Here is a 25,777-nt window from a genome sequence, read left to right on the forward strand (position 1 = left end):
ATGGCTAGCTGGTGTCACCTTACAACCAAAAGTGCCATGCATCATATTATTTGCTTGTGGCTCCTAGCATCACATGATATGTGTGGCTCTCGTTCTGTTTCCCTGGGCATCTCCAGGCTAGCAGAAAACCAGTGCACTCTGATAACAGGATGGCGGAGGGCACAAACCTGGAAGACACCGGAACAGGGAAGCAGAAGCACGACCTGCCAGCTGCCCTCAGTGGGCCTCCTGAGACAGAGCCTGGAAAGGGAGGCTGAGACAGATGCCTGACTGAAAGAAGCGGTTGAAATCAAGTCCCAGGCTCTGCATGATGGGACCCTTCAAGAAACGCTTGGATGCAGAGCAGAGGCCCAGGCCAGCACATTGAGGGTCCCTGCATTTGATGCGCATGGAGGAGATGGGAGAGAGAATGGAGGAGAATGAGGACAGGGTGGCTTCTCAGAGGCCAAGGGAGGAGGACAAACACAGCCCCACAGAAAAGGGAAGCAAGACACAACAGAGAAGTCACAAATGGCCTTGGCTGAAGATTCTGCAGCCCCACCCAAGCTGAGAAGTGGATGTGGTGCTCAACCCTCAGCCGGAGTCCATGCCCATCCTTGCTTTCTCTTGATTAACAGAACTCCAGAGTTGGTCGTGCAGCAGGACTCTTCCCAAACTGTCAGTGCTACCGGGGAAATCCTGTCTGGGGGAGCAGCCCTAGGTGATGCTCTACCAACCCCTTTTCTTTTCCCTGAGAGTTGGATGAACCATGCCACCCTTAGATGCAGTGATCCCCGATCTCATTGGTGGCCAAAGAATTCTGTTTGGCTGTCTGCTTACCCCTTGCTTCTCCTGTCCAGTTCCTGGGCTCTTTAGTGAGACCAATTTTGGGCTCCTGTTCAGCCCACTCTTCCCATGGCCTTGTTTACCAGACTGACCCTGAGCAGTCAACCTCGCCCACAGTGCAGCCGCACAGGAGGCTGTGTGTTCTGTGGTGGGGGGATAATGGGCCATCCCTTCCTGGCCCTTAGAAAAAATCATTGCAAAAAACTCTCCTATCTGAAGCTCAGGTGCATCTGCCTGTCTCTGCATTAAAGATCCATTTTCAGAGCTCCAAGGAATAAACCTTCAACATGCACAGTCTCCACTGGTTAACTGGACTGCACCCAAGTAAATGGCTTGAGTATCTCCTGCCTCTGAAGACTCAAGGAGCTGCGTGTTGAAGGAGTATTCCCCGGAGGCTAAGGAGACAGATCCATGCATAAGTACTATTTATATTTCATTGGTCTAGGCACATAAAATATTTTTCTCTCCTATGGTAGTAGGGAAAACATCCCAAAAGTCCTGAAAAAGGCTTGCATCACTGCAGCTTCTCTGTTCAAACATTTCAAACATCTATTGATTCAAAACAGTCATGGACTATATTATATTGCAGAAGGTTCCATAGAATTGGTAGAAAGTTTGACTTAGAAAAACATTCCTCTCCTGAAACTATTTCCAGCCCAAACCTGTTATTTGTTCTGGCCTGTGCTGTAGTTAAGTTCTGTGACCAGGGACTACTTGCTGAGCAGTTCACACCAGATCATAATCATAGCCCTGGGCCACTGTGTCCTCAGGACATACAGTCAGCCAAGGAGGCAAAACCAACTATAAAAACAAAACCTGTACTGTGCCTGCAGTCCAGGGAATAAACCTAGGACTCACTGTGCTGCAGAAGGGTTGGTGGCCCAGCCTGGCCAGAGCAGCAGGATTCCCTGTGGCCTATGGCCGGCTTCCCTGGGGCTGGATCCCAGGGACACAGCCTGCTTCTCTCCTGGGCTCCACACAACCCACAGCACTGCACAGGGGGTTGGAACTGCTCCAGCTCCTCTGCTAGGTGTGGTCTCAGTTCCCAGCTCTGTGTGTGCTCCAAGTTCTCAATTCTCAAAGACTCCTAGCCCCAGCCTGCAGGTACTCCAGCCCCAGCCCTGGAGGTGCCCCATTCCCAGCCCTAGAGGTGCTCCATACCCCAGACCTGGAGATACTCCTTCTTCAGCCCTGGAGGTGCTGAGCTACTGCCATTCTGATCACTGAATCCATCTCCCAGTCCCCAAACAGGTGTGCTCCTGCCATATCCAGGCAGGCAGGTCTGGGCTTGAGTCCCAACAATGGAAATGATTAGAGAAAAGATTTTAATCAATGACTTAACCTTCCTTGTCCTAGATTTCACCTGTTAAAAAGAGAACAATATGTCACTTTAAAAGTTCCTGTAAACAAATGACCATTGCATGTGAGAAGAGGTTCCCCTAATCATGATGGTTAATGATCAGGAAATGCAAATCAAACCCACAAATGGATAGGGCCTCACTCTCACAAGATAGCTTCTGCAAACACGAAACAACAGAAAATTGTAAGTGTTGGCAAGATGCAGATAAAACACACTGTTGGTGGGGATGTGAGATGGTTCAGCTGCTACAAGAAACAACACAGCAGTTCCCAAATCAATTAAAAACTGTCATATGATCCAGCAAATTCCACTTGTGGGTATGTCCCCAAAAGAACAAAACACAGAGAACTGAACAGATATTTGTCCACCCATGCTCATGGCTCCGTATTCACAATAAGGCTCAATGGACATTTGGAAACAACCCAAAAATTCATCAAGGGATGAAGCTATACACAAAAGGCAGTATATACATACATTGAAATATCATTCTGTCTTACAAGGGAACAAAATCCAGACACTTGCTACGAGGATGAACATCACAGATACTCAGTGAAATAAGCCAGTTACAATACGATCCCATTATTTGAGGTGCAGAGAGTAGCCCAAGGCATGGAGACAGAGTAAACTGGTGTCACCAGCGGCAGAGGGAGCAGAGGGAAGAGCTCGTTGTATCATCATGTTTCAGTTTTGCAAGATGAAGAGTCACAGGGATGGATGGTGGTGCTGCCTGCACCACATCATGAGTGTATTTAGCACAATTGAACCATACATTTAAAATTGGATAAGACGATAGATTTTGTCATGTGTATCTCACCACAATTAAAAAAAATTAAAACTAAAAAGGAAGCTGTTATATACCTAAAATGAAACTAAATCTTGAATATGCTTCTTACAGTGTCTGGCTTATAGTAGCTGCTCAATAAATGATAGTGTCCTTCTAAATCCCCTCTCCTGGCCCTGAGGGTTCCTGCCTTTCCCAAAATAAAGGGTATTGGGAAATACGTTGTGTTTTCATTAGTTAAAAGCATCAGCCAGCACAGAAATAGGAATTATCACTGATGTTCCAAAGAGACATTGCTGACAGAATGAAAGCCAGTACAGCAAAATATAGTTGGCAAAGAAGGAAAAGGAAGAAGGATCTGTAGGTTGGTGGCTGTCCAAGTCCCTGGGCCCAGGAGTGGGGCTTTGGCTTCCAAAAGCAAGAAGAGGCCCAGTCTGGGAGCCTATGAAGGAGTCAAGTGGGTTAAAGAACCAGCATCAAAGAAGAAAGGAGCCTCAGAGGCTGACTCTGACCCCAAACAGCCTCCGCGTGGCTTGAGCAACAGCTCAGCCTTGTGGGGGAACAGTCTTCCCTTCCCATGCTGCTGAGAAGACGGGAGAACTCTGCCAATGGCCATGCAGTGAAGGGGCAGCTGAGGACATACAGGGCTTTCTTCTTCTGTGGCTTCAAGTAAAATCAGCCCTTGATTTGAGCCATGTTGCTCTGAATCAGTTGTTGTTGCCAATCTGGTGAACATGCTAGAGTCTTGAGCAATCTGAGGGCTTTCTGACCCAAGAGAACCCCTAACTCATGTGGCCCCAAACTGCTTACGGCAGGTGGCTCCACTCACAGAGAGCACCTCTCTAGCTCTCCGGTTACCCATGTTACTGACTAGGTGCTATTAATTATTGCACAAAGTGAGTGACACTGTGCTTGGTTTTAATCCTTCAAAGAGTCCGAGACAAGTTGCTGTCTAAGTGGGTTGATAAGTTAGCTACTCAAATAAGACAGGACATGAGGAAAGCTCAAGGGAATCAAGTGACCTTTGTCAAGAAGACCTTACCAGTACAAGTGAGGTGATGATCCAGAGAAACACAGAAGAATACGGAGAGAAGGTAACAAAGGCCCAGAGGAAAGGGGACATGAGACTGATTGCATCTCCAGCATGGAGGTCACCAGGGGAAAGCCCCAGATGCATCAGTATTTCTTGGACAGGACTTCCACTTATTGCAGAGATGGGCTTCATTCTGGGGTGTGTCTTAGTCTGTTTTGTGTTGCTAAACAGCATACCTGAGACTGCCTGACTGAGGAAGAACAGAATGCACTTCCTCAGAGTTGTGGGGACTGGGAAGGAAATCCAAGTCCCAGGACCTCACACAGAGGAAGGCAGGATGGCAAGGGACAATAAATTCAACTTGGCAAGCTCTTTGTGGTGGCGCTAATCCACAAGGGCTCCACCCTAGCCACCTAAACACCTCCCCATAGGCCCCGCCTCCTAACATCATTGCACTGAGGATTGAGGGATGCGTTCAGGTCATAGCTGGATATTGAAACCCCCTGCATGTGGAGTGAAGGGACTGGCATAGTCAACAGGTCTTAGAAACAGGCTTTCAGACAGGTCGTCTCCTCTATGTTCCCAGAACATTCAGATGGGCTGCATCGTGATCGTTCCCGTTCCACGGTACAGAGTCGTCAAGTGTTATGAGAAACACACTTTTCCCATATCAAACATGTTTCCAGTGAGGCACAGCAAGGACCCTGGAGAACCTGCTCTTCCACCAGCAGTAAGAAGGACGGATGGGCTGGGGATGTGGCTCAAGCGGTAATGCGCTCGCCTGGCATGCGCGGGACGCTGGGTTCTATCCTCAGCACCACATAAAAATAAAATAAAAAGATGTTGTGTCCACCGAAAACTGAAAAATTAATATGAAAAAAAAAAAAAAGAAGGACAGCTGACCCAGCCAAAGTCAGGTTCTTCAGAACTCTGGAAGTTAGCCACAGGCTTCCCACAGCCTGGGGAAGGCTCATCCAAGAAAAAACGGCAGGAGCCCAAGAAGGACAGCTTTGTGGACTCCCACTCCCATCCCCCTTCTTAGCCCCACAGATACCGACCATGAAGCTGGAGAATCTGGAGGCCAAATGACAGCTGTAGAAAACCAGTAGCCAGGCCACCACTGGAGGAGGGAGGCAGACTGGGGTTGGCGCCCCCAGATCTCCAGCCCCAAGGAGCGTCACCATCTGACCTGTCTGGCAGCTCTACAAAACTCTGTCCTCGCAGTTTGCCTCTCCTCGGCTGGACTCACAGCTCACTCAGTGCAGACTCCCCTCTCCCCGGGGTGCATACTGACCAGTGCTGAACACCAAAGCTGCCTCACCGACAAATGCCTGGGAGGCAAAAAATAAAATAAAAAAACAAAAATCCCCCAATCTTAAAAGGATGTCAAAGAAATAGAAAGGGGGTGGGGGCCAGGCAGGGAGAGTCAATAAAAACTGTTCTTGAAGAAGCCCTGACTTTGAATTTATTAGACAAAAATATGAAATCAGCTAGTTTAAGTACACTGAAAAACTAAAGAAAAAAGAAATAAAGATATAAAAATAAAGAACGAATCTCACCTAAAAAAGAATACAAATGTCTTAGTTTCCAGCTGCTGCTATAACATTATCACAAGTTCAGTGGCTTAAATATAGACCTCTATTTGTGTACCCATAGATATATAGGTGCAGGAATATGATTTTTATAGCTATAGACATCAGAAGTCCATGATGGGGAGCAGGCTGGGTGCTTCCTGGAGGTACCAGGGAATCCTCTTTCTTCCAGCTTCTGAAGGGAAGAATCTCTCTTCCTCTCCTCTCCCATCCCCATTTCCCTCACCTCCTGTCATCACACTTCCTCCCTCCTCAGAAGGACCCTCCATTACAATGTGTCCACCAGGATGATCCTGGATGACCTTCCCATCTCAAGATCCTTAAGCTCCATCTACAAAGTAATTTATAGGTAACTTCTTCATAAATTCCAGAGGTTAAGGTGTGAGCATATTTAGGGGCCCTTATTCTGCCTACCATAATCAGTAAAGAAATAGAAATTAATAAAAGAGAACCAAATATAAATTCTGGATTTAAAAGTAAAATAACTGCAATGACAAATTCACCAGCGGGGATCAACAGCAGATTTAAGCTAGTTTAAAAGAGCATCTGAAAACTCTAAAATGTGAATTGAGACAATCTAGTCTGAGGAACAGGAAAATAGCAAAAGGAGGCCAGTAAACAGAGCCTCCGAGGTTCCTGGGGCCCATCTAATGTACCATATGTGCCCATGGGACAGAAAGAGGGGAAGAAAGGGGTCAGCAAGAATATTCAAAAAATAGGGGCTGGGGATGTGGCTCAAGTGGTAGCGCGCTCGCCTGGCATGCGTGCGGCCCAGGTTCGATCCTCAGCACCACATACCAACAAAGATGTTGTGTCCGCCGAGAACTAAAAAATAAATATTAAAAATTCTCTCTCTCTCTCTCTCCTCTCTCACTCTCTCTTTTAAAAAAAAAGAATATTCAAAAAATAATGGCTGAACAGTCCACAAACTTGATGAAAAATATTAATTTTCTTATTGAAGAAGCTCAACAAATTCCAAGTTCAGATAAACTTAAAGAAATAAAAATTTAATAAAAATTACAAACAGCTATAGGAACAATCAATAGAGTGAGATGCAACTTATGGAGCAGGAGAGAATGTTTGCACACCACCCGTCTGATAAGGGCTAGAGAGCCAGAGCATATAAAGAAACACAACCACAACAAAACAAATAACTTGTTGAAAGCAATGGGCTAAAGCCTTGAATAGACAGTTTCTCAGAGAAGACATGAACGGCCAACAAGCATGGAAAGAGGTGGTCCACATGGTTAATCATCAGGAAGTGCAAATCAAAACCACGATGAGACACCATCTCACAGCTGTTAGGAGGGCCAAAGAAAACAAAGCAGAAACAGAAAATAGCAGGTGTTAGGGAGGGTGTGGGGAAATTCAAACCTCAGTGTGTTGCTGGTGGGAATATAAAATGGCACAGCTCCACTAGGAAAGATGTCTCAACAAATTAAAAATAGAATTACAATATAATCTAGCAAGCCCACCATCATTGTATAGATCCAACAGAACTGAAAATAGAACCCTGAGGAGACGGTTGCACCCCAGGTCCACCTGCAGTGTCATGCATGACAGCCAGGACAGGGGACAAGCCACTGTCCATCAGGGATGAATGGATAAAGAAAACGTGCTATGCACACATTAGTAATCTCCTTTAGGCTTTTGAAAGAAGGAAATCCTGTTCTATGTCCTTGAGGAAATTATGCTAAGTGAAATAAGTCAGCCGCTAAGACAAGAGCCACAGGGTGCCACTTACACAAGGATTCTGAACTCTCAGAGCAGAATGGTGGTTGCCGAGGACTGGGGAGAGTGGGGAGCTGCTATTCATAGGTAAAAGTTTTGTTTTGCAAGATGAAAAAAAGTTCCAGAGATCTGTTTCACAATAATATGAATACAAACTGTTATACTATAGGTTTAAAATAATGAAGATGATAAATTTGATGGTACATGTTTTCTACAACATTAAAAATAAATAATGAGCCAGGCATGGTGGCACACGCCTGTAATCTCAGCAGCTTGGGAGGCTGAGGCAGGAGGATCATGAGCTCAAAGCCAGCCTCAGCAATTTAGCGAGGCCCTAAGCAACTCAGTGAGACCCTGTCTCAAAATTTTTTTAAAAAGGTCTGGGGAGGTGGCTCAGTGATTAAGTGCTTCTGGGTTCAAACTCCCATATCAATAAATTAAAAAAGAAAGGAAGGAATGAACTTCTGATACTTCCTACAGTGTTGATGAATCTTGAAATCATTAGGTTAAGTGAAAGAAGCCAGACTAAAAACAAAGCTGGCAGGTGGTGCACGCCTATAATCCCAGCTACTTGGGAGGCTGAGGCAGGAGCATTGCAAGTTCAAGACCAGCCTGGGCATCTTAACATGCCTATGTCTGAAAATAAGGCCTTTTTTAAAGAAAGGGGCTGGTAGATACCTCAGGGGTTGAGCACTGGCCCAGCCTCCTCAAGGCCCTGGTTCAACTCCCCGCACACACAAAAAGACTGCAGATGGCTGCATTTATATCACTGTCTAGACAAAAATGCATGGGTGGCTATACAGGCTGGCAGATGGATGGTCAATAAGAATGGGTTTTCTTCTGGGAGTCATGAGGCTGTTCCATAACTTACCGTGATGAAGATCACACAAGTACATGTGTACAGACTGAACTCAGAACCAATGGACGCTGGGCTGCATGTGGGTTAATTGTATGATCTGTGAATTCTTAATTATACCCCAAAAAGTGGCTATACTAGCATCAACTTTAAGATAAAAACTGTTGTTGTTGAAGACAAAGAGGGCATTTTATAGTGATAGAGGTGTCTATCAGGATGGCATAAGAATTATAAACACATGTGCACCAAAAATAAAACCCCTGAACGTAAAAAGCAAAACTGACAGAAATGAGGAGAGAAATAGCTGACACAACAGTAACAGTAGGAGACTTCCATATCCCAATTTCAATTATGAGCAGAACACCTTGGCAGAAGGTTAAAAAAGGTGCAGAAGACCCAACACAGGGGTGCAGAAGCCTTCACACTGTGTCCATTCACACAGGATCAGTCTGCAGAACCTGGTCCTTCCTGCAGGTGGAACGTCGTCCAGCACAGACCACACACTATGCCCCAGAACGAGCCTCATGCCTTTAAAAGGGATCCAATGCTCAAAGCATGTGACCAACTGCAATGGAATCAAACCAGAAATAAACAGCAGAAGGGAATTTGGAGAACTCACAGATGTGCAGAAATTAGGCCACACATTTTCAACTTCCCATGGGTAAAATAATAAGTCAAAAGGAACATTAGAAAGAAGCGTAGGTGAATGAAAACAAAGGCCACACACCAGAACTTAAAGGGATACAGCGAAGGCAGTGCTAAGAATGCAGACAGAATCCCAGTGGTTTGGAGGCTGAGGCAGGAGGATAGTGAGTTCAAAGCCAGCCTCAGTAAAAGCAAGGCTCTACGCAACTCAGTGAGACCCTGTTTCTAAATAAAATACAAAATAGGGCTGGGGATGTGACTCAGTGGTGAAGTGCCCCTGAGTTAATCCCTGGTACAAAAAAAAAATTAAGACAGTTATATATGCACATGCCTCCACTAAAAAAGAAAGACCTCAAGTCAGCAAATTTAACTTTACATCTTAAGGAGAGCCAACTAAGCCTGAAACATTAAGCAGATCAAGAATAGCAAAGTAATAATTAAGGCTAACATGAAAATAAATGAATTAGAGAATGGAAAAAGACCAAAGAAGATCAAGGAAACCAAAGTTGGCTTTTTGAAAAGACCAACAAAATTGACATACTACAGTAGGTCAAAACATTAATACCATATGAAAGAGAGGGACATTACTACAGACCTTACAGGAATGAAGATGAAGGGAGAGAGGAGGGAACACTTCCCAGCTCATTCCATGAGGACAACATTTCCCTGATAGACAAATGGCATCGCTCTCAAAACGTATGAATATTGACACAAAAATCATCTACTAAATATTAGCAAATCAAGTCCAGCAGCATATTCAAAGAATATACCATGATCAAGTGGTAGCTATCTCAAGAATACAAGTGTCTTTCCAAGTATGAAAATCAATCAATGTGATACCTCACATTAATAGCCACAGTAAGATGTTCCACATAAATAGAACAAAGGGAAAAGCCAAATGACCATCTCAATAGATACAGAAAGACCATTCAACAAAATCTGACTCCTTTTCAACACCTTTTCATTAGAAAAACACTCAAAAACTAGAAATAGAGGGGCAGCAGGAGTGGCTCCATGGTAGAGCTCTTGCCTGGCATGTCTGAGGTCCTGGGTTCAATCCCCAGCACCAAACACAAAGCAAACCGTGGAGTAGAATGACACCTTAACCTCATTATAGACCTCTACAAAAAACATACAGCAGACATCACAACCACAAATGAGTGAATGCTTTCCTCCAAAGAACAGGAACACAACAATGTGTCCATTCACCATTTCTATGCAAAACTGTACTAGAGGTTTTAACCCAGGCAAGTAGGCAAGGAAAAGAAATAAAAGACAGCTAGACTGGAGAAGAAAAATTACATTCTCTCTGTTTATAGATAGCATGGTTTTTTTAATACAGAAAACCTGAAGGAATTAAATCTATGAAAACACTATTAGGACTAAGAAATATGTCCAGGAAATTTTCAGAATACAAGTCAACATCCAAAATTAAATTGTATTTCTTTACACTAGCAGTTGGTGTTTGAAAATGGAGTTTAGAAAGCAATCTTATTTATAACAACATGAAACAGAAAATATTTGGGAACATATTTAACAAAAAACTGCAAGACATACTCTGACAACTACAAAATATTGTTGAAGGAAAGTAAAGTCATAAATAAGTGGAAAGATACCACAGGCATTCATTAGACCACATGCTACTATTAAAAGGCAACCTCTCCAGATTTACCCATGGACTCAGTACAAGTCCTGTGAAAATCCTAGCCAGTCCCAAAAGGCCATGTACTCTTTGGTTCCAATTACATGAACTGTCCAGAGTCGGAAAATCCCTGAAGATATAAAGTAGATTATTTGTGGGTACTGACGAAGGATGGAGAAGAGTTACTGCTTATGAGTACAAGGTTCCTTTTTTGGGATGATGAAAATGTTCTAAAATTAGATAGTATTCATAATTGCACAACTCTGTCAACATACTAAAACACACGGCACTGTAAACTTTAGAAGGGTAAATCTTGAGATATATGAATTATTTGTCAGAAAAATCTTTGATAAAAATAATAAAGATTAAGAATTTTTTTTTCAATTTTATATTAGCAGCCAACTATCAAAGAAGAAAGAACTAAACATTCTTGAGCATTTTCTATAAGTTGTTACCTTGGTGGACAGAGAGAGATGATGAAGATAGATTAGATAGATGATGGATAGATGGATGATAGATGGATAACCATTTACTCCTGACAACAGTCTTATTACATAGGCATTACAATCACTACTCTATAAGAAAAAAAAATTCAAAGAAATAAATTTGACAAAGATCACTGATCTAGGAAGAGGCAAGGCCAGAATTCTTTTTTTTAAAAAAAAGCTCAACACAGTCTAATATTTATTTATTTATTTACTTATTCAGTTTTTCGGCGGACACAACATCTTTGTTTGTATGTGGTGCTGAGGATCGAACCCAGTCTGCACGCATGCCAGGTAAGCACTCTACCGCTTGAGCCACATCCCCAGCCCAGGCCAGAATTCTTAACAAGGTTTTTTTTTTTTATTCTAATACACATGCTTTTTATCCTACCACTTGTTTTTATATTTGCATGTTAATAAATTTCTTCTGTTGAACAAGTGTATCTTGAGTCTCATATTCATCTCTCCCCCATATCACATGTGCTCCAAAAATGTTGCCTAATCCCAGTTTATTAAACAAAATATGAAAGAAGCAGAGGAAAGTATCAACTCCGTGCGGGTCACACAAGGGTAAGTGGTTTCCAGTATTCGTCAAACTCTGGAATGTTTGAAATCATGGCATACAGATAAATGACAGTGCAGACAATTTTATTTTGCAAAACAATAAAACAAAAATATTTTTCCACATTTTTATTGGTGCATTATAGTTGTACATGATGGTGGAATTTGTTGTTATTTATATATTCACACCATAACAATATAATTTAAAGCCAAAATATTTAAATGGCTATATTCTTCTGAGTTTTTAAAGCACCTTTTTTTTTTTTTTGTACTAGGGGCACTCGACCACTGAATCACATCCTCAGCTCTATTTTGTATTTTATTTAGAGACAGTCTCACTGAGTTGCTTAGCACCTCACTTTTGGTGAGGCTGGCTTTGAACTCTTGATCCTCCTGCTTCAGTCTCCCAAGCTGCTGGGATTATAGATGTGCACTACTGCACCCAGCTTAAAGCATGCTTTTATTCATCTTTTTATTTTATACTATCTCATAAGATTGAGATATTGTCATAAGGGAAAAATGAAATTAAGAAATTGCCACTAGTAAATGACTTGCCAAAGGCCACACAGGTTGTATTTGAAAAATTCAGGACTTAGTTCTAACCTCCTGAGCCAAGTTTTTGCTTTCTCCAAAAAACAGAAATATGCCCTGAGCACATAGGAATCTGAGCCTCAGGTGGAAAAAGCAGGCCCACAGGTGTGACCACCAGCGGATGGCCACACTTGTTTCACTCCCACATGCTCAATGTGTGCATCTGCCTTAGGGACGCTCCTCTCCACATGCGCAGTCAGATGCACCCTGTTCTGGTCCAATTAATGGAGCACATAAACTCTCCCAGCCCCTCCACCTCATCACAATAATGAAGGAGGGTGACGTTGCTCTGGTCTAGGTGTAACCTTGAAGCCCTCTAATATTTAATCAGTAAATCATACATAGGCTCCTGTACTTCAGTCATTGTTAGTTACTTTCAAGAACATGGAAGCTGGCTGACTCCCAGGCAGAAATATGGCGGAAGGGTGTGGTAGAGGAAAGCTTCTCAGCTCATGCAGCCAGGAAGCAGAAAGAAAGGGAGACTGGCAGGAGCTGGGGACAGACAGTCTTCAGGCCATGCCCCCAGCGACCTACCTCCTCCAGCCATACCCCAACTGCCTATAGTTCTCACCACCTCCCTGAAAGTCCATTCAAATCATTACTTCATCAAGTGGATTAATCCACTGATGAGGCCAGAGCCCTCATAATGCAGTTTTCTCACCTCTGAACACTGTGCACTGCCTGACACATGAGCTCTGGGGGACACTCCAGATCCGAACCCTGACAGGAGTCGAGCAGCATGAGCCTCAGAGCAGCTGGTTCTCCGGGTGTTGTTCCAGAAGAGGCTGCTGCGCAGAGGCATCTGGTAACCTGCAGAGCACTCCGCTCAAGCCGTGGTGAGATCTGTGCACGTGTGAGACAAAATGGCTTGAAGCCAGGCTAAGAACCTTAAAACAAGACCTAAAAGACCAAATTCTTTCCAAGGAATTTAACCAACTCCAATCACAAATCTCAAAATATGTAAGATATGTACAGGAATACAAAACTACCTAGCACCCATCAAGGTGAAGTAAGCACCATTCCTGGCATCCAGTTAGAGAATTGTTAGTCTGTAAACAAGTCAGGATGGCACCTGGCATTTTGCCAGGGGGAGTGGTTTGTGAGGTGGCGCCAGCAAGCCATTAAGTGTGGAGATTTCTTATTGGTTGACTGCTGTATCTAGTTTATGTTAATTAAGATAAGCTGTGTGGAATGTATATATACCTCTCCTGTCCTACAATAAACAGCTCCCGCTCCTGCTGTAACAACCTACAAGTTGTTCGTCACCCCCCAGTTATTTTGCTGCAGCCGGACTGTGGCAGAGAATAATAAGGAAGGTGAAGAAGGGGAAAAAAACAACATTGGACCGGGATTATAGCTCTAACCGTGAAGGTGTGAGGCACTGGGTTCGATCCTAAGCACCACATAAAAATAAATGAATAATATAGTATCCATCTACAACCAAAAACTATTTTTTAAAAAAATCAACAGAAACTGATCCAGAAATGACCCAGGTGATAGACTTAGTAGCCAAAGATATTTAAAGAAGCTGTTTCAGCTGTAAACCACGTGATCAGAAGGTAGAGGTGAAAACAAACCTGTCAATTAGTTATGGAAGGTGTGTGGGGGGACAGCATAAAAATTCACTTTCTAGAGAGGAAAACTAACATGACCCAAATGAGAGGAAGAGGCCCCAGACTAAACTCCAGATTTTATGAGACAACATGAAGCTCAATGTACTTGAAGCTCAGAAGACATCATAATCAAACTGGCTGAAACTGATGACAAAGAGCAGACACAGACACACAATGAACATGTGGACACACAGCACACACACACACGCATCCACATAACCACACATGAATACATATACACACATGTATGCACATACATGTAGACACTCAAACATGTATGCACACAGATACACAAAACACACATAGACACACAAATATGCACACATATAGGCAAACAAACACATAGATACACATAAACAGTATGTAGACACAAACACACATACACATAATATGCACACACATAGAACCACATGCACAAATACGTGTGATGCATAAACATATACACATGTCAACACATAAACCTACACATATGCACAGACAAACACACACACACCTGAAAAACACCCACATGATGAAGGATGCTCCACAACAGCCCGGGGTTTCTCACAACAATCTGACTGTGTCACACATCCTAGAATGTAAGGAGTGAACAAAGTTCAGGAGCCTCCAAACTGCTAATGGAGCGAGTGCACATTTCCAGCAAATGAGGCGGCCCTGTGAGAGGAATGCATGGAGGGGAGCACACTCCTTCATTTGCCAGCGACCTAATAAAGTAGGTCCTACTGGGGACACACCTGAGAGGAAGACAGGGACCCAAGCCCCTCTGCCTGCTTTTCATTTCCTGGCCGTGAAGCAAGCAGCCTTGCTCCATTTCACACTCCCTGCCAGATGACACCCCCACCAGAAGTCTAAAAGCAGTGGGTCTACTTGACCATGAACTGGAAACTCCAAAACTATGAACCAAAGTAAACCTTGTCTCTTCATGCATCGATTATCTCAGGTATTCGTTATAGTGATGGATAGCTGACTAACATAGCATTTATTGACCAAAATTAGACAGCTCTCCCACTGAAGAGTATCTATAAGCAGAAATCATAAGGTAGCCACACATAGAGCAACATGATACATAAATTATTCTCAGCGCCACAACAGCCAGAACCCAAATGTTTCAGTCTTAACACAGCATGTGAGCCAGTGCCTGGGACAAACATAGGAATGAATGGAATGAGTTGTTTATAAACTCCACTGTCTATATCTGTACTGAGATATGTTCCCAAGTTTCCAGTATATGAGACTACGTGGCTAAACTCACCTGGCCAGAGGAAGTGTCAACAAGGGAAAAACTACAATTCTGGAAGACAGATTCCCTACCCCCATTCTCTAGAGATCCTGAACAAGCTCTGGACTAGGGGAGCTGACTCTACCCTCCTTCTATAGCTAAGGTAAAACTGGGTGTAGAAAAGGAAACAGGTGGGCTGGATGTAGCTCAGTAGTGGAGCCACCAGCCTAGCACACACAGGCTTAGGGCTTGATCCCCAGCACAGGAAACACAAAAAACAACAACCAGGATTGATAAAGGGTGCGTATGTGGAAGTTTCTGAAGGACTCTTCATGGGGACCTCTGCTCCTGTCTTGTTATTAGGCCTTCTCTCTCACTCATCATCATCTTTTTTTTTTTCTGTATTTCCTAACCCTTGGCACCTTTCACCAGCATTTGCACTTGGAAGCTAAATTCTTGTCCTTTACTACATATTTCCTCAACCTGTCATTTCCCCCTAGCCCACCAAGGAGGAATTCACCTTTCACTCAATGAGGCTGCCATGTCTTTTCTAAAGAAAGATCCAACTACCCAATAAGACAGAGTCACAGGTTCTTGTAACAAGTAAACTTCTCTGCTCATCACATAGGACACTGTTTTCTCCTCAGGAGCCACTCTACTGTATGCTGCACAAAAGCATATCCAGCTTTTGGCATTGAGAAGAGTTCTTCCCATCCTTTGGAAAAATACCTCAATGGAAATCCAGAACGAGCCCAATGGTTAGGCCACTTCAAGAAACAAAATGCACCAATTAAGGATTGAACTTTACTCACATCCCTGCAATAGGCAAAGTGTTCGACTTTGTAGACAGAACAACTTTGGGCAAGTTGAATTTAGCAGAACTTATGGAGCAGAGAACAAATGATAAATCATACAGCCCTGCAAACCAGAAGCGGTGGACACCCCAACCCAGCAGTGAGAGTAGCCGGTATTTATAGGCAGAACATGGGAGTACAGTTGAGACCTAGCTTGATTGATGCAGCCCTACGTGGACATGGTCTGATTGGTTGGCCACCTTGAGCTGCGATGGTTGGCTGCTGTGATTGGCTGAGCCCCTGCTGCTTGGTGTACTCCAGAGTTGAGAGGCAGTTTCTTACACATGAACTCAAACTACACGGTGGCCTGGGGCAATGCTCTCCTGCTCATTTAACAGGAGGAAGGTCTCAAAGAAGAGAGAGAAGACATGAAATTTACAGAGGCGAGTAAATAGGCACTCACAAAGAATTATGGAGGGGGCCTTATCCCAAAGCATGGGAGGGTAAGGTGTCCTCTGCAGTTAGCTGTTTTTCAGAACAAAATGGAGTTTGGGAATTTTAAAACCATCATTACTTTCTAGGAACACAGGGCTCAGATACAGTTCAACATAGCACCGTCTTTTGTTCTAAATGAAGGTCAGTCATTGCTTGCCACAGTCTGGCTGGGCACAATTGACAAGCCACTTATCAAGCAGGAATGAACTTTATTTTTAGAACGCACATGCTGCACCACACGAGCTCTTCAGGAATTCCCTCAGAGACCAACTGCCACCACTGGTTTGTGGCGAGCCTCTCAACCCCCACTCCTCCCACTATTGAGGCTGATTGGCTGGGTCGCATGGGTGGAGCCAAAAGAGTTCCCCCAATGAGCAGCTCCGTGGTTGGAAAGGGTGGGGAAACAGCCCAATGAGCATCACCGCAGAGGAGCCAATCAGCTGGCAACTGGAAGTTTGCTGGGGCCGCGGTGAGCCAATCAGCTGGAAGTTTGCTGGGGCCCCTTCGGCTGTGGCTCTCAACATCTCCCCCTCTCTGTTTAATTAAACAACAAGCATGTGGCTTAGGGACTGTGCCTGCCTTAGGTTGTCCAATACTACATATGGTCCTTACCCATCATCGGATGAGCTGACCTCAAGGCATCAGCCTCCTGTCTTAGATTGGTACCATTGCAATTGGATCTTACCTGTCATTGACTACCGGTGTACCATACAGCCACACCTGTGGATAGGCCTTTGTACCAGTGGGGGGGTGAGGTTCTTTGCCTCACCTCTGTTGGCCCCCAAATTTTAGCTGAACAACCATCACAAGCAGAAGGGAGGAGGATACAACAAGCCAACTGACGGCTCATTTGGATAATTTGTACCACCGATGACACCATCAGCAAAAATACCCTGGCACTACCACAAGTCGCTGCACCAACAGATAGTTCACAATGCATACAAGTGATACATAGTTGAGGCAAGTTCTGCAAGCAGTTCAGTGATAGCTATTGCAGAAGCTGCAATTTGGTTTTATCTTTGTCTTCACCAGCACTGGGATGAAGATAGGAATTCTGGCAATAAGGGCTAAAGAAAAAATTATGTAACATTCCAGCAGGCACTAAAAGAAAACAATTTTCTGAACAATTTACATTATCCTAAACAGAATTATTAAATATAATGAAAAGGAAAGGTGAAAGTAAACAAACAGATCTGTTAACCTCCTTTTTTGTTCACATATTAAAACAATCCTCAACAGCTGTTTACCCAATTTAAACTAAACCATTTAAATAACGTGAATAAGAAAAATATATATATTTGGATCCATTTTTTCATGAGTGCTCGTCATATATGATATATGGACATATGCACAAATATACAACACAAAACTCAAGTGTGCACACATAATATAATAGATACAACACATAACATAATAGTAAAGGCCTTGTAACTTTTTACAGGTGAAATCTCCATTGCAATGTTTAAAAGCTCCATAGTCAAAAAATAAAACTGATCAGCAAAACATTAACCTAGGTCTGTATGAGATAAAAAACAAAAAAAAAAAAACAAAATAGAACTTCATGATGTGGGAAAGGACAATAATAAAATAGATATTGGAAAAAAAACACATCCTGGTTTCATTAGCCTCCAGGTGTGGGAGAACCTCTGTCGCAGATATAAGGATAGCCAAACTGGAGTTCTGGATATCAGCTGTTATGGATTTGAGCCAAATAATCTTCTTTTTGGTCTGTAGAAATCGCTTTAGTTAATCTCTCTGGAATCCAAATCGGCTGCTGTTCTCCCTGTGGAAACACACAAACAGACCAAACAGATCCCCGACTCCAGACAATCACTGGGTCAGGACCTTTCCATTGTCCTGTTAGAATATCCTTCCAAAGTACCTTGGGCTTATGTACATTTGTTGGACACATATGCCTTTCCGCAGCACTAAGCTCTGATGAATCCAAATTTAAAAAGTTTAGAGGAAAAAGAGTTATTTTAAGTTTATCTTTGGGGGATATATACCCCTTTCCAATTCCCTCTTTTTGCTTTAATAAGTACATTTTAATAGTTTGATGAGCTCTTTCAACTATGCCTTATCCTTGTGGATTGTATGGGATTCCTGTTATATGAGTAATGCCAAATGATGAGCAAAATTGTTTAAAAGAGGTAGAAGTATAGCCAGGACCATTATCTGTTTTTAATTGTTTTGGAATGCCTACAGTGGCATTTCGTAAGCAATGAGCTATAACATCTTTAATTTTTTCTCCGATATGAAGGGAGTCCATCAAAAATCCGGAAGAAGTATCAACTGTAACATGCAAATATTTTAATTTTCCAAATTCTGGCAAGTGCTTGACGTCCATCTGCCAAACATGGTTAGGTATCAGTCCTCTAGGATTGACTCCAAGGTTAACTTGTGGTAAAAAGGTCACACAATTTTGACATTGTTTTATTATTTGTCTAGCTTGTTCCTTAGTTATTTTAAAATGCTTTTGTAAAGTATTAGCATTGACATGGAACCTTTTATGAAAATTTGCAGCTTCTTCTAATGTAGAGAAAATATGGATGTCATGTGTAGTTTTATCTGCTAAATCATTGCCCAAACTAAGGGCTCCAGGCAATCCTGTATGTGCCCTGATATGTCCTATAAAGAATGGATCTTTTCTGTCCCAGATTAGACTTTGTATAGTGGAAAACAAAGAAAACAGTAGAGGAAGGGGAAATCCTATCAGCATCTTCAAGGGATACTATAGCATTAACTACATACTATCGGAAAATAAATTAAATACAGAATCTTTAAACATCATAAAAGCTTGTAATACTGCATTAAGCTCTACCTTTTGAGCTGATTGTTTGGGTACTAAAAATGTAAAAGTTTGATCAGGGGTAACTACTGCTGCTGTACCATTATTTGACCCATCAGTGAATATATTTGGAGCATTCATGATAGGGATTTTTCTTGTCATTTTTGGAAAAATTACAGGATGCGATGACCAAAAAGACAATAAAGGATTAGATGGTAAGTGGTTATCAAATGAAACATTAGATTTGCACATGATTATTGCCCAAGTATTTAACTCATTAGCTAACTCATCAATTTGATTCATAGTATATGAAGTAATAATTTTATTGGGAGAAATTCCAAACACTCCCTTTGCTGCTTTTATTCCTTTGAGTATTAATTGTCCTACAGCTTCAGGATACCTAGTAAGAATAGTGTTAGGAGAATAAGATAAATGTATCCATAATAATGGACCTTCTTGCCAAAATACTCCTGTAGGAATATTTTTTGTTGGTAGTACAATAAATAATAAAGGCAAACTTATATCAATTCTATCCAAATGCATATTTTCTATATATGTTTCAATGATTTTTTAATGCCTTTCTTGCTTCAGGCGTTAACATTCGGGGTGAATTTGGATCTGATGGACCTTTTAGGATATCAAATAAAGGTCCCAACTCTCCTGTTGGTATGCCTAGATAAGGCCTTATCCAATTTATGTCTCCTAAAAACTTTTGAAAGTCTTTTAAGTGCTTTGAGTTGATCTACTCGTATTTGAATTTTTGGTGGACAGACCATGGTTGAGGATAATAGAACTCCTAAATAATTAATTGGAAAATTTAATTGTACTTTATCTATTGCTATCTCTAGATTATAATTTTTTTAATAAGTTTGTAAGTGTGGCATAACATTCTAGCAATGTGTTTTTATCTTTGTGTGCTAATAATACATCATCCATATAGTGAAATATTTGTAGTTCAGGATTTTGATTTCTAAGTGGCTGGATTACTTTGTTAACATAAATTTGACACATAGTTGGGCTGTTAGCCATCCCTTGAGGGAGTACTTTCCATTCATATCTCTGATCAGACCTTCATGATTCAGTGCAGGGATAGTAAATGCAAAACGTAGACTATCCTCAGGATGAACTGGAATTGAAAAAAGTAATCTTTAATATCTATAACTAAAACATACCAGGTTTTTGGCACAGCAGACAATTGGGGAATCCCCGATTGAGCAGGTCCCATAATAATCATCTCATTATTAATGGCTCTTAAATCTTGCAGTAATCTCCATTTACCAGATTTCTTTTTGGTGACAAAAATGGGAGTATTATGGGGAGATACAAAACGTTGTATATGTCCTTCCACTAATTGTTGTTTGACCAGGTCATGGGCTGCTTGTATCTTTTTTTTAGTCAGGGGCCACTGAGGAACCCATACTGGTCTTTCTGATTTCCAAGTAATTTGTTGTCTCAGTGACCCCTCCTGAAAATCCAATCCATGTGTGTCTGTTCCTTGATCTATTTGTATTGGTGCTGCTATACCTTGTTCATGTTCTCCTAATCTTTTTCCTTTCCTAAAACCTTGTCTAGCCATAATAGTGGATGCATTTGAATTGATGTTATTTTGTTAATGTTAGCCTAATTGATATAGGACATCTTGTCCCCATAAATTTACGGGAAGATGATCCAATACATATGGCTGTATAATTCCTTCACATCCTTCAGGATCCTTCCAATCTAATACCATTGCACTTCTATGGGGATTAGTCGCCACTCCTAGGCCTCGAAGCGTTTGAGTGGCTTGCTGTAATGGCCAATGTTTTGGCCATTCTTGACGAGAGATGATGCTAAGGTCTCCACCTATATCCAGTAGCCCATTAAACTCATGTCCTTGAATATTTAGTTTTAGCATGGGGCGAGAATCTAAATTTAAAGAAAGCATAGCCCAATCTACACCTAATCCCCTGGAACCTCTTTCTACAGTACGACTGGAAAATTTATCATGTAGGTTGGGTATTATTAATAACTGTGCTATTCTATCTCCTGGTGAAATTACTGATATACCCCTTGGAGAACTGGCTATAATTTTTATTTCACCTTCATAATCTGGATCAATTACCCCAGGACTTATCATAAGTCCTTTTAGAGTAGAAGAACTGCGTCCCAATAATAAGCCTACTGTTCCTTTGGGAAGAGGCCCTTTTACCCCTGTGGAAATGATTTGAACTCCCATCTCTGGAGTTAGTACTGTTCTGGCGGAGGTGCAGATGTCCAATCCTGTGCTTCCTCTGGTTTGTCTAGTGAGGGATCTAATGGATAATGTGTAATGGGCACTACCCTGATGGTGTTGCTGGGTTCCTCCAGTGCCCCGTATATTTGTGGTTGTGGGCCCCGGAGTATTGGGCCCCCCTTTCCGTTTTTTGGCAATGGAACCTGATGCCTTTCTCCATGATATCGTGGATAGACACCTGGTCCTTGTTCATTTTTTGATAACGGAGTACCCTCTATGGTGGTTTGAGAATGGCATTCATTAGCCCAATGTCTCCCTCTAAGGCATCGTGGGCAAATACCCGGTATTCTACTCCTTTGATACCTAGTTTTGATAAACCCTCCTCCTATGGGGCAATTCCTTTTAAAATGTCCTGTTTGTTCACAATTGTAGCATGTTTTTGGCCGGGCATCTAAAGCCTGTTGTACTGCAGCTGCCAAGACTTGCCCTTGTTCATTAATGTCTCTACATAATTTAATATATGTGTTTAAATCTTCATGTTTCCATGGTCTAATGACTTCTCTGCACCAACAATTCACTTGTTCATAAGCCAGTTGTTTTATTAATGGCATTGCTTGTTCTGTATTCCCAAAAACTCTGGTAGGTGTTTGAATAAGCCTATCTACAAATTCAGCATAAGGTTTATTAGCTCCTTGTATTACCTTAGATAACTGACCTTGTAAACCTCCATGTCCTTGTAAAGTCTTCCATGCTCTAACCGCATCTACAGCAATTTGTAAGTATATGGCAGGATCATATGTAATTTGTTGCTGCTGACCCTCATAAAGTCCCTTTCCTAACAACATATCTAGATTTCTCTGAGGATAACCAGCTGCTGCATTTCGCTTAGCCATCTCCTTGCAAAATTCCTCGGCAACCTTCCATAACAGGTGTTGTCCTCCATTTAGCACAGCTTTACACATACTAGTTCAATCTGCTCGCATCATGTTCAAGTTGGTAATGGATTCGACCATGCTTACAGTGAAGGGTGCTTGAGGACCATAGGTTGTTACAGCCTCTTTTAGCTGCTTCACTGTTTTGAAATCTAAAGCATGTGAATTCGCTGCCCTCCTGCCTGCTCAAATACAGGGCATGCTAATATTTGAGGTCCTGTTTCAGGATCCCATCTATCAACTATGGGGGTTGGGAGCCTCTCAGCATATGGAGGTGGTGCTATTGGTTGGACACTTACGCCCTCTGGTGATAGAAAGGTGTTAGTAGCAGTCTCCTGTTGTAACTTTTCCCCTGATGGCTTTTTCTGCTCTAAACTTTCTTCCTCTGACTAGTTCAAGACACCTTCTCTTTTAGTTGAATCAATGTGTCTTCTCCTTCCTCTACTATTGTCTGAACTGAAGGCTTTGGACTAAGCAAACAAGATACCAACGTCCACAATGGCAATGTGCCAACTGACAGAGTTCCTGAGCTTTTCTTTTCTATTCTTTTTAAATCTTCACCATGATGGTTCCATTGTGATATATTTAACAACTCCCCCTTAAAAAGCCATGGGCTACATTTTTGTATTGTATCAACGTATTCCGTGACTGTTCTTGATTTTACTGAGATGCCTCCTTCCTCTAACAATTTACTTAACACTCTTTCGGTTTGTTTTTTTACTAATTTCTGATCCCATATTTCTACTATAACTATAACACAACCCAACAAGATAACACCAAACAAAACCTAAACAGAATGAAACAAAAATGGAACAAAAATTCATTATATCAGCCTTTCTATCCTCCTGAAATGTCCACCCGTCCTTTCTCCCTATTTGTTCCTCAGATGCAAATAGTTTTTCCTCAGATGTGAGTGGTTTTTCTTCTGTCTCACCCATCTCCAGGGACAGGCAACTTAAAACAAAAGCGAAACAAAACGAAAGAAGAATCTTAAAATGGCTACCCATCCTCTCGCCCTGCCCTCAGGGGCGACAGTTTACCTTATCACTTATCCTCAGTAGTTCCCCGTATGGGCCACCAAATGCCGCAGTCTGGCTGGGCACAATTCACGAGCCACTTGTCAAGCAGAAAAGAACTTTATTTTTAGAACACAGTTGCCACACCACAGGAGCTCTTCAGGAATTCCCTCAGAGCCCAATTGCCACCACCAGCTTCTGGCAGGCCTCTCAACCCCCACTCCTCCTGCTCTTGAGGCTGGGTCGCATGGGCGGAGCCAAAAGAGTCCCCCAATGAGCAGCTCTGTGGTCTGAAAGGGCGGGGAAACAGCCCAATGAGCATCACCGCAAAGGAGCCAATCAGCTGGCAGCTGGAAGTTTGCTGGGGCCATGGTGAGCCAATCAGCTGGAAGTTTGCTGGGGCCCCTTCAGCTGTGGCTCTCAACAAATTTGCTTTTGCTATTTTGCTTTTGTTTTGTATATGCCTTGTAGCTTTTTTGGTCCATTTCCTGAATTATTGTCATTTCCATTTTCTCATTTTCTTTGATGCATATCCTATAGCTATTTTCTTTGTGATTACAATGTGGATTAAACTTAACATCCTAAAATCATAGTGTTTTAATTTTAATTTAGTCAAGTTTAACTTACATAGCATAAAAAAATTCCGCTCTTGTATACCACTGTCTCTTCCCCTATTATTGATGCCAATAATTGTCTTTATACTGGGCACCAAAACATAATCATTCTTTTCTATATCTTTAGTTCCTTAAATTGTGTAGAAATGTTATATTTTATAATTAAACATGTATTTGTTTAATTATAAAATATAACGTTTTATATATTTTATAATTAAACATGTATTTGTCTCCACTTTTTTAAAAATAGGCTTCAAGTTACTGGCTAGTGTCCTTTCATTTCAGTCTGCAAGACTTCCTTGAGCATTTCCTGCAGGGAAAAAACTAGTGGTAACAGACTCAGGTCTTTTTTATCTGGGAATCTCTTTATTTTTCCCTCACCTTTGAAGGGCATTTTTGCCAGATATGATTCTTGGTTGAGATTTTTTTTTTCTTGGTTGAGATTTTTTAACTTTGGAATATATTGAATATATTAGCCCATTGTCTTTTAGTCTCCAAAATTCTTATGAGAAATCTGCTGTTCTTATTGAAGGCCCCTTTTCTGCAATAAGTATTTTCTGTTTGTATTTAGAAAGTTTTATTTTAATGTCTTACTTAGTCTCTTTTAGTTTACTTGTAACTTGTTAAGTTTGTTAGATGTTTATATTCATGTCTTTCATCAAATTTGAGAAGTTTTGAACCATTGTTTCTTCAAATATTCTCCCTACCCCTTGATCTCCTTCTTCCCTTTCTGGCACTCCCAGAGTGCTTGCTTGGCCCACTTGATGGTATCCCGGTCCCTCAGGCTTTGTGCACTGCAGCTTTTTTTGTTTCTTAGAATTGATAATTACTTTCTCTCTGTTTTCAAGTTCACTGATTATTCTGCCTGATCAATTCTGCCTTTGCTTCCCTCTAGTAAATTTTTAATTTTAGTTACTATACTTTCTTAGCTCCAGAAACGTTTTCCCTTTACATTTTCTTTTTATCAATTTCTCCATTTTGTTAATGCATTGTGTCCCCGACTTTCCCCACACCTTCCTTTTGGTCTCTGAGCACTTTTGTTTTGTTTTGGGATACCTCAAACTCCTAGGTTCAAGTGATACTCTTGCCTTAGCCTCCCGAGTAGCTGGGACTGCAGGTGCACACCTCTGCACCACCACACTCTCTTCTTAGCATCTGTTACAGTCATTTAAAAGTCTTTGTCTAGCAGATCTGCCATCAGCACCCCCTCGCCTGTTGAGGATAGTTTCTAATTTACTATTTTCCTTTGAATGAGAAACTCTTCTCTTTATGCCTTATGAATTTTTTAAAATTGAAAACTGGCTAGTTGAATGAATCTAACAAAGTGGTAATTTAAAATAAGATCCCTCTTTCCCCCTCGCCTCCCCCCACCTTTTCTTTGCTTTTTTAAGGGTTTGTTATTTTTTTGTTGTTGTTGTTGTTCTTTTGAATTGTCTCTGCACCAAGGATCAACCTGAGGTATAAACTTAAGTTCTTAAAAGTTTGTGCCTTTGCCAGGGCAGGAGAAGTTACTTTTCAATATTCCCTATGTATGTGGTTGCTTTTGAATGTCTTAGTAATTTAGTCAGCTTTTTTACTGCTATAACCAGAAGGCCTGACAAGAACAATCAAGAGAAGGAAAAGTTTGGGGGCTCATAATTTCAGAGCTCTCAGTGCACAAACGGCCAAACTCCATTCCTGGGGCTGAACATCATGGTGGAAGAGTATGGTGGAAGGAAGTGGCTCAAGACATCACACCAGGGAGCAGAGACTGCTCTACTCACCATGGATGAAATATATAACCCAAAAGTACACCCCAATCAACCCACCTCTCCTCCAGCCACACCCTACTGCCTACAGTTTCCAGTTAATTCCTTTTAGGGGATTAATGCACTGATTAGGTTAAGGCTCTCATAACTCAATCAACTTCACCTCTAAACCTCCTAGCATCGCCTCACATATGAGCTTTTGGGGAACACATATCTAAACCATAACACTTAATATTTAGTTCTG

At 41.9% G+C, this 25,777-nt stretch overlaps 1 protein-coding gene across 5 annotated transcripts in view; it reads right to left on the reverse strand.

The window, feature by feature from the left end:
* Positions 1–25,777, reverse strand: part of RNMT (RNA guanine-7 methyltransferase) — a 91,740-nt gene that overhangs the window by 26,049 nt on the left and 39,914 nt on the right. For 3 of the 5 annotated variants that reach the window (XM_081262549.1, XM_081262550.1, XM_081262551.1), the window contains exon 11: positions 14,209–14,286. The exons of 1 other annotated variant lie outside the window; for it this stretch is intronic. In XM_081262549.1, the coding sequence (XP_081118675.1) occupies positions 14,209–14,286 (78 nt within the window). The remainder of the gene's footprint in view (positions 1–14,208; positions 14,287–25,777) is intronic. One more of the 5 variants, XM_081262552.1, reaches the window with a different exon arrangement.

Source organism: Spermophilus citellus, assembly GCF_964194105.1.
Source record: "Spermophilus citellus genome assembly, chromosome: 12".
NCBI lineage: Eukaryota > Metazoa > Chordata > Mammalia > Rodentia > Sciuridae > Spermophilus > Spermophilus citellus.